The following is a 12,799-nucleotide window of genomic DNA, read 5'->3' as shown; positions in this document are numbered from 1 at the left end:
TACTCCAGTTAAGGACATTGAGGCCAATGGTAATTGGGACAAAAAACAAAATGGTTTTTTTACAAGGTCATCCAGATCTTCCTGTAGGATATCTCGGTCCCTCTCTGTATTGGCAATACCTCCCAGCTTCGTGTCATCTGCAAACTTTATTAGCACATTCCCAGTTTTTGTGCCAAGGTCAGTAATACAAAGATTAAAAAAGATTGGTCGCAAAACCGATCCATGAGGAACTCCACTAGTAACCTCCTTTCAGCCTGACAGTTCACCTTTCAGTATGACCCATTGTAGCCTCCCCTTTAACAAGTTCCTTATCCACCTTTCAATTTTCATATTGATCCCCATCTTTTCCAATTTAGCTCATAATTCCGCACGTGGAACCGTATCGAATGCCTTACTGAAATCAAGGTAAATTAGATCCACTGCATTTCCTTTGACTAAAAAAAATCTGTTACCTTCTCAAAGAAGGAGAACAAGTTGGTTTGGCACGATCTACCTTTTGTAAAACCATTTTGTTTTTTGTCCCAATTACCATTGGCCTCAATGTCCTTAACTACTTTCTCCTTCAAAAATTTTTCCAAGACCTTGCATGCTACAGATGTCAAACTAACAGGCCTGTAGTTACCCGGATCATGTTTTTTTCCTTTCTTAAAAATAGGAACTACGTTAGCAATTCTCGAGTCATATGGTACAACCCCTGAGTTTACAGATTCATTAAAAATTCTTGCTAATGGGCTTGCAATTTCATAGGCCAGTTCTTTTAATATTCTTGGATGAAGATTATCTGGCCCCCCCCGATTTAGTCCCATTAAGCTATTCGAGTTTGGCTTCTACCTCGGGTGTGGTAATATCTACCTCCATATCCTCATTTCCATTTGTCATCCTGCCATTATCCCATAGCTCCTCATTAAAGACTGAGGGAAAGTATTTGTTTAGATATTGAGCCATGCCTAAATTATCCTGGACCTCCACTCCATCCTCAGTGTTTAGCGTCCCACTTCTTTCTTTGTTTTCTTCTTATTTATATGGCTATAGAACCTTTTACTATTGGTTTAATTCCCTTTGCAAGGTCCAACTCTACATGGCTTTTGGCCTTTCTCACTTTATCCTACATGTTCTGACCTCAATAAGGTAGCTTTCCTTGCTGATCCCTCCCGTCTTCCACTCCTTGTAGGCCTTCTTTTTCTTAATCACCTCTCTAAGATGCTTGCTCATCCAGCTTGGTCTACAACTCTTGCCTATGAGTTTTTTCCCATTCCTTGGGATGCAGGCTTCTGATAGTTTCTGCAACCTTGGCTTGAAGCAGGGGTCGGCAACGTTTGGCACCCGGCTCGCCAGGGTAAGCACCCTGGCAGGCCGGGCCAGTTTATTTACCTGCTGACGTGGCAGGTTCAGCCGATCGCTGCCCCCACTGGCTGCAGTTCGCCATCCCGGGCCAATGGGGGCGGCGGGAAGCCACGGCCAGCACATCCCTTGCCTGCGCCACTTCTCGCTGCCCCCATTGGCCCGGGACAGCGAACCGCGACGAGTGGGGGCAGCGATCGGCCGAACCTGCCGCATCAGCAGGTAAATAAACTGGCCCGGCCTGCCAGGGTGCTTACCCTGGCGAGCTGCATGCCAAACGTTGCTGACCCCTGGCTTGAAGTAAATCCAGGCCTCCTCCGCCTTTAGATCCACAAGTTCTTCAGTCCAACCGACTTCCCTAACTAATATCCTTAATTTTTTAAAGTTAGCCCTTTTGAAATCAAAAACCCTAGTCACGGATCTATTTTGGTTTATCCTTCCATTTAGTTTGAACTGAATTAGCTCATGATTGATCGAACCAAGGTTGTCCCCTACAACCATTTCTTCTATGAGGTCCTCACTAAAACCAAATCTAAAATGACATCCCCTCTTGTTGGTCAGCAACTACTTGGTGAAGGAAGCCATCAGCTATCGCATCCAAGAAAATCTGTTCCCTATTATTACTACCATACCCAGCCCACATTAAAGCACTGCCCCTTTTGCCTCCCCTGTCGGGGGCCCTGAGGCAAAAGGGGCAGGGACATTAAAGTGCTGTCACAGCAGTGCTTTAAGGATGGTCCTTTGCCGCAGCAGCACTTTAATGTTGCTGCACCCCCCCTGTTGGCAGGACCCTGCAGCGTTTTAACGTCCCTGCCCCTTTAGGCCCCCCCCCCCCAGCCGCCGGCGGGCGGGGGGGGGGGGGGGCAAAGGGAGCCGCTGCCCTGGGGCCGGAGATTTAAAAGAGCCCAGGGCTCTGGATGCCACTACTGCAGCAGCGGCGTCCGGAGCTCTGGGCCCTTTAAATCCACACGGGAGCCCCGGGCGGTGCGGGCCAAGGGCTGGCTGGGGGATGCTGACCCCCAGTCCTGCCCCTTCCACCTGAGGACCCCCCCCCATACTGGTAAGTGTCCTCAGTTACTTTCACCCCTGCCCACGATCACACAATTCCCATTAGTATTTACTTCATTAAAACCATTAAAGAGGTCTCTATCCATATCCAGATCGGATCCCAGTGATCTAGCACACCCCAAGCACTAGCCCAGGGAAGGCTCTAGTAGATGGAGCTCTCCCAATCCAAAATATAATGGGTCAGATCTATGATGGCAATGGGCAGAGCTCCATCAGGCCTCACTGGAGCTCCACAGGGTGGTTGTGTTAGCACCTGACGAGTTATGCCAACTTGAGGTTGAGCCTATGCCCCCCGATGGGCCAGCCAATGCAAGTGAAAAGTGCCACTACACTCAAGTTAAGGGTCTTAGTGTGGATGGAACTCAAGTTGGGGCACCACTCAAGTTAATTCTGTAGCAAACACAAGCTCCACTTCAGTGGAGCAATATCGATTTGCACCAACTAAGGATGTGGCCCAACAATAAAAGAAATATTGTCTTGCAATCATGAAAAATAAATTAATTGAAAATAGATTTTTTTTTAATGTAAACAATCCCCTGAGAAGTTGTGAATGGAAACGCCAGCAACATTGAGTTTACCCATGAGAACCAGAATGTGAAATTAAATATAAACAGCGTGGAAACGACTTAGTATGTTGTTTACTCTCGCTACTGAACGCCGTGGAAGCAGTAAACAATGAGCCTAAACCGTGGCAAATCAATCCGGTGTTTCAAATTCTGCCAGCTTGACTAGTCAGATGTGCGACTAGCAGCCCAGAGAAGGAAATCTACAGCACCTTTGGGACTATGCAGATTTACACCTGCTGGGCATCCGTCCCAAGATTTATCCTGACAATGTCCGGACATTGCAGAGTTCAAACAAATCTTATAAATAATAAATAATAATAAATCATTTAACACTATTTAGATAGTGTCTAGATGCCCCAATCATGAATCAGAGCCCCACTATGTTCAGTGTTGTCCACACAACAACAAGACAGTTTCTGTCCCAAAGAGCTTACACAATGTATAGCTTTGAATGATGTATCCAAAGATTTGATGGCAACGGTATATATTTCTTAAACATACACTATGACTAAGACTACAAGAAATAAGTCCCCAAAAGGACTGGATGACTCGGGGAGTTGGTAATGAACTGTCAATCACAGCACACACTGGACATGCCCTCCCTTGGGTGGCATATATGAAACCAAGTCATGTTCTCAGTTCAATTAAGTGTCCAAATCACAAAAACCTAGCATCATAATTGATGAACTGGCTTAACAGAAAGGTTAAGGAATTAATACCTTTGGGGAAAGAACTGCCCTCTTATGCTTTGGGAAGGGCTACATCCAAGGCCAGGCCTGAGACACCACTAAATCTGTTTAATTAAGAGCACGGAGCAGAACCAATGCTCTGTCGTGATTCCAACACGCTGTTGCAGAAAATGCACCACACCGTGTCATTTACAGAGCCCTCAAGGTTGGAATGGGTGACAGGGGCAACTTAAACAACTGTTTCCCAGGCTGTCTTTGTGTTTTGAGGAAATAGACAGCTTTATTCTCTGGCTTTGTTAATCTGGCTACTTCTCAAGCACTAAATTCACTGTTCGAAAGTGGGAAAAATGAAATCCTGTATAGGTCAATTATTGGTGTGAGCTGTAGAAATTGCCACTTAAAATTAAACACTGTTGCTTTTTTTTTTTTTTTTTCCTGAAAATCTTTTACAATAAGAGCAGATAAAAACATCTCCCAAGTCTCAGGAGCAATGGATAATAAATGCTACAGTCCAAGTCAAAAAAATTCAGTTTAAAATAAAAATCCTTATTTACATCAAAGACATCCCGTCATTAGGAGGTCAAGTCTCTGTCCAGAGACGACATCCTTTCCTGACCTTTAGTATGGTATTTTAGTGTAATCTCCCTTGAAATTAGCTAGGAAAACTGTGGGAACAAAGTTGCATGGGAAGTCTTTGATATAGCTAGCGAAACACTGTTTTGTGGCTAGACAGAGAAACTGATCCATATAAACCCCCTTCACATATTCTGAAGTAATGATAAATCAAGACTGAGGGCCAGACTCTTGAAGGGAGAGACGGTGGGCAAAAACAGTGCTGCTTCCTGATCCTGAAACTGGTTATAATGTGTCCCTGGTGTAACTCAGAACAGCCTAAGGGTTTCTCTAAATTACACTGGTTACCCCCAATGGATCAGGGACTGCTGGAAGCTCAGTGCACTCCAGCTGTGGCCTCTCCCTGCCAACACACCTCCTACATTCGGGGAGCTTAAGGAGAATTGGCACAGAAGTTAGTTATGCCTGCTCTACACCCCTGTAGGAGAAGCTGCAGCAGAGTTCCATTCTCTGAGCCATTTCTGCAGTACAAAGGTAGTGAAGAAAGCCAATGGCCCAGAGGGCTAAATTGTTCCTATAAGCATGAGTCCTCTGAATGTGTGCCACATTCAAGGACCACTCTGTCCATGTAGAGCCCTATGTAGAGCCTGCACCTACTCAACTGGAACTTCATGTAGAATTGTGCCATATTCATGTACAATGACAGCAGTAACCCGGCCATTGTGCCCCCCAGCTATGAAGGTACAGTATACATTTTTCCCTCCTGCCCACTGAGAGCAGATTACCAAACCTTAAGTCTCAATTACTTTTGTTATAAGCACCGTGAAAGCAGTAGAAGAATCAGAGTGCCTTATCCTGGACTGTTGAAATCAATGGGTGCAGGGTCAAGCACACACACATGGAAAAGGCCAGTTACTGGCCCAGACATCGAGCTCAGCCCCCTCAGCCCTGCAGTGCACTGTCTAGTGATCTGCTCAGTGCAATTTTAAATGTCTCCAAGGATGCGGCTTCTATTCAATGTCAGGAAGATTTCCCTGACAAATGAAAATTTCTTTCCTCCTCTTTCATGCTATTATAGCATGGGGTGAATTCAGGGGGACATTGTACATTTCAAGTGCAGTTCAAATTGTTCATGTTGCTCTGGTATAATGGAGAAATAATTATAGTATATGCTACTGACTCATGGATAGACTAATAATGCTATTGGGAATGAGTCAAATCTTCAGTTCCTTCCTCAGTTTCTAATCATCCAAACCTCCTACTGGACTAAATTCTGTCCTTTTGCACCTGTATAAGCCTAAAGCAACTTCATGCAATCAACAGTTAATTTCAATATACACCAGTGTAAGTGAGAACAGAATTTGGCCCATCGATTCCACTGGCAGTTTGACTGAATAAGTACCATGGGATTTGTCTTGGTATATTTAATTGGACGTAAAACGCAACCTTTACTAGTAACAGGTGTTGTTGGAGTCACTTCAATAATGCTAATATGGGGTTCTTCTCAGTCATTCAGTTGCACAAGCGCATGACTCTCCCTGCAAGCCTCTTTGGTGGCCAGACTGCACTGAGAAGCTTTAATTTTGTGGCTTCATTGATACTGTGAACTAAGTCCTCCCCTCAGACATGCACACACAACTCCCACTGAATTAATACATCTCCTGTTTATCTCTGTGCTACAACCACCCTTTTATTCACAGACTCTGCTGACAGCTCAGTGATTGTAACATGATTCATCCTTTCCTCCTTGTTCTCTTCCCTTGACTAGACACCAGCAAACACAACAGAACTTGAGACAAGAGAAAGAGGCCCCTCGTAATGAAAGATTCAATCACATCTTACCAAAAACAAAGGAGGGCACTGGCTAATGCATGAAGCTGGCTCTTCGCTACCCTAATTGAGGTACGTAAATAAAAGGGAGAGAAAGGCATACATTCAGCTCTGGCGTAAGCAGGTGCAACTCCTCTAGCCTCAGTGGTGTCACACTTGCTTAGTGCTGAATTTGGCCCCAAGGATAGGGTCCTGTTCCAAAGCCCACTGAAGTCAAAGGCAGTCTTTTCACTAACTTAAACTAGCTGTGGGAAACCGCCAAAATGACCAGTCGTGGGAGAACTCCTATTAGTCAGACACCAATATAAAAATCATCTCTCTCTCCAGGTTTCTCTTCCAGAGGCATTTACGTTACATTTCTTACGCAGTATCTCCCAACAGAGAAAGTAACAGCCACAGAAATGAGAAGTGATTACAAATGAGTAAGCCATTCACAACCTTCCCTACTTTCAGTGCCTCGTGTATTGTACAACAGCGTAAACTTTCTATGGTGGTTTGACTTTATAGGGGAAAAGGGGACTGGCGTAGCTGGGGAATGTGTCCTACTCTGTAAATCCACATGTGACAAATATAGCGGATTACTAAGAATGACATGACTGGGAGTTACAACACTTGGATTCTCTTCTACTCTGCACTGATTGACTGGGTGACCTCAGATGAATCACTTAAACTCCCTGTTCTTCAGACAGTGCAGACAGTCCCTGTCCCAACGAGCTTACAGACAAGTACACACACAATCTGTATATACATAATGGGGAGTAAAGGGGGAGGATTAAAGACAGGGTGATGTCATCAGAGTGCTGGGCAAAGCTGGAGAGAGAGAGAGAGAGAGAGTGCACGTGCGCGCATAAGGTTGATGAGGGCAATGTGGGTATTAGGGAGGCAAAGAGGAAGACATTAGGAACATAAGAGTTTCCATCTTTTCAAATGAAAGGCATCGGCCAAATTCTGCCCTCTGTCACATCCATGTACCTGAGTTGACTTTAATACAGCAGGCAAAATTTGGTCACAGTCTACAAATAACATGAAAAAAATATATGTGGGTCTACTATTTTATTACTTGCTAAGCTATATGCCAAGGTTTTGCTGAGGTACATATAGTTCCATGTAAACTTCTCTTAGCAAGTCTACAGCAAAGCAACAAATCCTTGCTCCTTTTTACTGTTCGACTGGGGTCACTCAACCTAACAGTCCATTGCCACTCCGCAGGCAATGGCACATAACAGACAACTGAATGACTGAATACTGTAGGTCATCCACAAAATTAGATCAAAGAGTCCCTGTAGTGTATTGAAATGCAATTGCTTCCAAATCACATTGTGGTGTTCCAGGCTTGAAAGAATGGGTCACTGCAGTTTTATTGTAGGGAAGCTACTGCTAATGAAAGGAACAATGGAAAGATTAGTGCTACCAACCATATAGAAGAAACACCACTTTCGGTTTAATTGCAGTGAACAAAGCAAATAGGAAAGAAGGGCAACCAAGTGACAAAAGTAGTTGGTGCAAAGAGGATATAGAGGCTATTCATGAGGCAGCCTTGATCACAGCACAGCGTCCAGACGTAATGTATGATTACTGAATTTGGATTACAATCAAAGATTTTGGTGTTTTCATTACAGACAGATGATGGCATATTTCTAAGCCAAGCAGCCCACTAAACTCAGGAACTGAGAATTTTGTTGATTATTTTTACTATTCATTTGTTGTGTAGAAGTTATTATATGGTTGGAAAAAAAGCATGGTTGCAGTTTTAATAACATGTTAGGAGTAGGTTATGAGTGAAGATGAATTACAATTGTCAGTTTAAAATATCTATTATTAGGGCAAATCTAGTGAGCCTTGTAATTCAGAAAAGTCATGGACAGGACTGGAGACAGCCTGGTACTGGAAAGCACCTCATGCTCTGCCAAAATAAAATCAATTCAATCACAATATTTACTCCCTTCTGTTCAAATTCTGGGTGTCTCCTAAGCAAAGACTGCCAGTCATGACACTTTGTACAGCGAGACAGTGGTACAAGACCAAAGGTCTATCTCAGACTAAGGTAAAAGTGCTAAACTCAGTTTCCCTGTGACCTAAGGCAGACTTGAGCCCTGGTTCTCCAGACAAGAATCAACACATTTCAACATTATTCCACATAGTTCTAATAATGTATTTGTTAAATACAAAGCCTACCCAATGTAACAATGTAATAACAAAATGTAAGAATTGTCAGTGATATGGTATCTACCTCAGAGGAACCACAAACATGACGGGAAGTGAAAATGGTTTACAAACAAATATAAAGAAAGTTAGTGATCATAGAAATGAAGCCACTCTAATAGAACAAAACCAACACCTCAGTCATTGTTGATATCATCAGCACTACAAACATAACAAAAAACAAAGAAAACTTCATTCCAACTCCCAGCACCTGCTGCAAAAGCCCCTGTCCCAACTGCTTGGATGACATAGTAACAGCTACTAAAAGGAGTTAGCATCATCTAACAAAGAAAAAGCAACATGGCATTCAAAGTATAATCCAGCCCATTTCAAGCAGCACTCAACATCCTACAGTTCTTCCTTATGGACCAACCATTTCCAGGGAGCTGAATATAAAAATGCTAAATGCAACTGTATTTATTTTCAAAGTAAATGAATGTTTTCAATGCATCTTTCTTCTGTCTTGTCATACATTAGTGACTGTCATATATCCAAGTATCCTTGCAATGAAGGAATTGGAGATTCACTCAACGCCTCATCTGGATTTCAGATCGTAACTGACCTCATAAGCCATGTATCCCCTCAGATACTCTAATGCTATGAATGTTATTGCTTCAATCCAAATATTTACCACGGTGCACACCAGCCATTTTTTCTAGGAGGATTGCATGGAAAGCAAGACCTTTATCCTAGGACATAACAAGAGCTATTCAACTCTGTTGATGTTCTTTTGCATTGTACCAATGAATCAATGAAGACTTCCTTAGGGATAAAACAATGTAGAATGTAGTCTAAAAAAAGTTTCTGTTAGTAAGATTTTTTTTCATCATTTTGGAAAACACAGTGGTAAACAGCAAATACTGCAAGCAAAATACTTACACTCAGAACAGGGTTCACCAATTAAGACCTTTTAATCAATGAAGGCTGAAACTTTCAAAAGTAGTATAAGGTAGCTAAGCACCTAACTCCTATTGGATTTCAATGAGAGTTGGGTGCCAGATTTCTCCCTCAAGCACCTGACAATCCTAGACATAATGTTTATTTTTTCTCATAATTTTATGGCCTGATCTTGCAAATTTTACTGCATAAGTAGTCCAAATACAGAAGCAAGAATACGGACTACTCACAAATGCAAGAAGGGCATTTACCTTATCAGAGCAATTAGACACCGTATACTGCTATCATGCATGCTCGGGGAATGGATGAAAATTCTCCTGGATTTATTACACACCTCTGCCATCAAACTGGGTTTTTTTCTTTAAAATTGCCTCCCCCCCAAAAAAACCCACCAGTAATGAGACAAAGACAGAGTTTATCATCTATAATTAAAGCTCTCTTGTTAAACATGATGTTGCTAGTTCAGCTAATGATGATAGGAAAATCTGTAAAATAGTCCATGGCATGAAAACTATGCTGTATGTTTCAGGACTCTGACAACTTAATCAAAATCAGTATTTTCTGCATATGAAAATCTAATGCTAAATTTGCTTTAACGAAACACTTACCAAGCCTACACATGTAGATATTGCTACTGAAGAGGTGTTATCGTTCCTTATAAATCCCTGATAGAAACACCGCTCAACTTCACGTTCCTGAGAATCTGTGACGCCATCTTTCCCAAGTACCTGGACAATAAAGTTGTTGCTAAATATGGTAGAAGGTTTAAGTTCTAAGTGCAGTTCCTGTCCAAATGCTGAAAATTTGTAGTGCAAGGAACTCTTTGAATTGTGAGTTGATCTCTTTTTCCTAATGCTGTGCAAAACATCATGTGAGATGTATGATCCACTGGAATCCACTTCGACAGGTGTCACAAATACGTAATCTGTAATGGCAAAATGTTGACCATCAGCCTTTGTACTCAATGAATAAAGCGTATGTCATTTTTTAACATAGCGCTCATTTATGCAGCAGACTTTCACTGTGGCATGAAGTTTCCTCATTTAGGGCATGGCACCAATGATCCAAGGGCTATATGTATCTAACGCATGCATAAATTCATCTAAAGCAACTCCAAGCTGTTCCGTGTAAGTCACACAGACTCTAATACAGTGTTTGTTTTCTTTCTGCCCCACTGAGAGGGACAGACTATCATAGCTGTGAACTTTCCCACAGTCACTCTTGTGAAGACATTTGTCATCACCAACAAGTCAATAGATTTTCCCCCTCCCCCTATATTAATTGCTGTCACATGGGAAGAGTGGGTTTTTGTATGTTGTTGTTATTTTTTTCCAAGAGTGTAGCAAATATTATAGCATTGGTATTGGTTTAACAGATTATGTAGAATTGTTCCATTTGTTCAACTGGATTAAAGGATTAATTTATTAATTCCTTAACAGAGTCAGACCTCATCTCTTTGTAGTGTCATGATTAGACTAGGTTTCAAATCGTAACTGACCTTCAGCCGAAAGAGATTACATACTATCTCATAACCTTTATTCAGTCGTTCAGTTGTTTTGGCTAAATTATGTGAAAGAAATTCTGTGCATATCTCGGAGAAGAAAAATACGATCAACTCAAAATATCTGGAGAAGAGAAGAATATAGAGCCTGATTCAGTGAGGTGTTTAAGCATGTGCCTAACTTTAAACACATGAGTAGTCCCATTGATCTCCTCACAGGGTGATGACTACTTACATTCTTGAAATTGGGTACATACTTAAGTTCTTTGCTGAATCAGGACTGCAGGTACTCCTGCAAGTGACAGCATGGCTTACATTAAAACACTATATTAAGTAGCCTACTTCCTAACACTGCTTACCTTTTGATGTATATCTTGGTCAGAATGCCTAAAGATATCCCTATCTTTGATGATAATTTTTTTTTCTTAAATTGAAATATATCCTTATAAAGCACAAAAATATGTTCTTATATAGTAGCCGATGTTGCATACTATTAATCTCCTTGCCTTGAACGGATTTTATTGGGTGCATATTACACTGAAAACGTAGCCAGTGATAGGTTTCTTTTTGCTCTAGACAGTGGAAACAATACATCAAGGGCTTTCACTTTCCTTAAGTGGTGTTAATCAATGGCAGAAGCTCAGGATACTAAGCAGGCTGGTAGCCAAAAATGCAAGCAGCTGCTGGAAGAAGGGAATCCCCCAGCAGACATGGGTTGCAGCAGTATTTTCCCTTCCTGAAACCTGTGTGCACTGCACTGTACTTATCACTCTCAGCAAGTGCAAATATATAGAGAGAGATATTGCAAGCTTCCAAAAGGTAACAACATCAAAACACTATTTTTTGCCACGTGGGAACAACAACAACAAAATAATCCTGTTTATACAAGGTGGTTGTTTTTGTTTTTTTGTTTTTCCTTCCTGGATTGTTACAATCCCTTAGCCTGGGTTGCATGGTTTATTTCCCCCTGGTTTTCTATTATTTTTTTCCATAATTGAATGGAAATTTTGTTTCTTTGCCATTTCTTTTTTATTTTCCTGGCATTTAAAAATAGTCTCTGTTGTTATTGTTAATTTTTCAGCTTGTGCCCTATTTATTTTGCCCATGCTCCAGAGATACTAAATCTGCATGTAGGCTTACAGCAGCATGCCTGGGTTCAGTTTCTATTCATTGAAAAGAAGGACCAACATTTGTGGGTTAGGTTGGATGTTCCGTTTCACAAAGACGCTTGCATGCACTTTTAAAATAGACATAGATATAGACACAAACCATGATTCACTCCATTGAGGCTGCTGCTGCTGTCACTGGTTAAAGCTGCTGCAAAAGACACGCAACAGAGGCAGCACAACTGAAGGGTCTGCAAGAGAGAGAGAAAAAGAGAGAAAAGGGGGTATTGGGCGAGAGTCACTGGACAAGGGGAGGGAGAAGGCACCAGAAACGGCTCCGCGACCTGGCATATACGCACTCCAGGCGACGGCAAAAGAAAGTGCTCTCGACCTGCCTTTGCAATGCCGCCAAGCCACAGGATGGTCAGGAATTGCATGGAGCTGCTGTTGAGAACCGCCACAGGTAACGTCCACACGAAGAGCAGGAACCAGTCCATGATCCTCCGGGCACCTCGCATGTTACCTGCTCCCACAGATACCCAGCAGGAGCGGCCGGGTCTCCCGCATGGTCACATGGGCTCTTAGCCCCGCATCGCTTACTGCGGAGCCACCGCCTCGCCCGCAGCGTGCCCCGGGGCGGAGGCTCCCATGGAGAGGCTCGCGGGTAGCCACGGCCGGCGCGCAGGGTTTAAATTGCTGCCGACAAATGACAGCCCCGGCTCCAGCTCCCCGGCTCCGCTCAGACCTGGGGGACGCGGGAGGGGGAGCGCGGGCGCGGGCCAATCCGGAGGCAGCAGCGGCTGCGCGAGCCTCCCTCCCCAGCTGCGGGAGCCGCGTGTGCTCCGAGCTGCCGGGGTAAGGGGGGAGAGGCGGGGGGATGCCCCGGACACCTGGGTTCCGCTGGAGTCTGGCACTGACCTGCTGGGTGACCCTTTCGGTAACTCACTGAGGGGGTGGAAAAATTTAGCTCTGGCATAAACAGGAAGCCCCCCCCCCCCATTGATTTTCAATGGGCCCGAGGGTGGG

The 12,799-nt window shown here is 43.3% G+C and overlaps 1 protein-coding gene across 1 annotated transcript in view; it reads right to left on the bottom strand.

Annotated features, from left to right (window-relative positions):
• ADAMTS18 (ADAM metallopeptidase with thrombospondin type 1 motif 18) overlaps positions 1-12,464 on the bottom strand; it is a 103,994-nt gene extending 91,530 nt beyond the window's left edge. Inside the window, exons 1-2 of the mRNA XM_034788885.1 lie at positions 11,937-12,464; positions 9,775-10,091 (exon numbers count right to left, since the gene is read on the bottom strand). Of these exons, the coding sequence (XP_034644776.1) occupies positions 9,775-10,091; positions 11,937-12,291 (672 nt within the window). The 5' untranslated portion in view covers positions 12,292-12,464. The remainder of the gene's footprint in view (positions 1-9,774; positions 10,092-11,936) is intronic.
• Between the last annotated feature and the right edge of the window lie 335 nt (positions 12,465-12,799).

This window comes from Trachemys scripta, chromosome 13 (assembly GCF_013100865.1).
Source record: "Trachemys scripta elegans isolate TJP31775 chromosome 13, CAS_Tse_1.0, whole genome shotgun sequence".
Lineage (NCBI taxonomy): Eukaryota > Metazoa > Chordata > Testudines > Emydidae > Trachemys > Trachemys scripta.
This window is presented reverse-complemented; position numbering and strand designations above follow the sequence as displayed.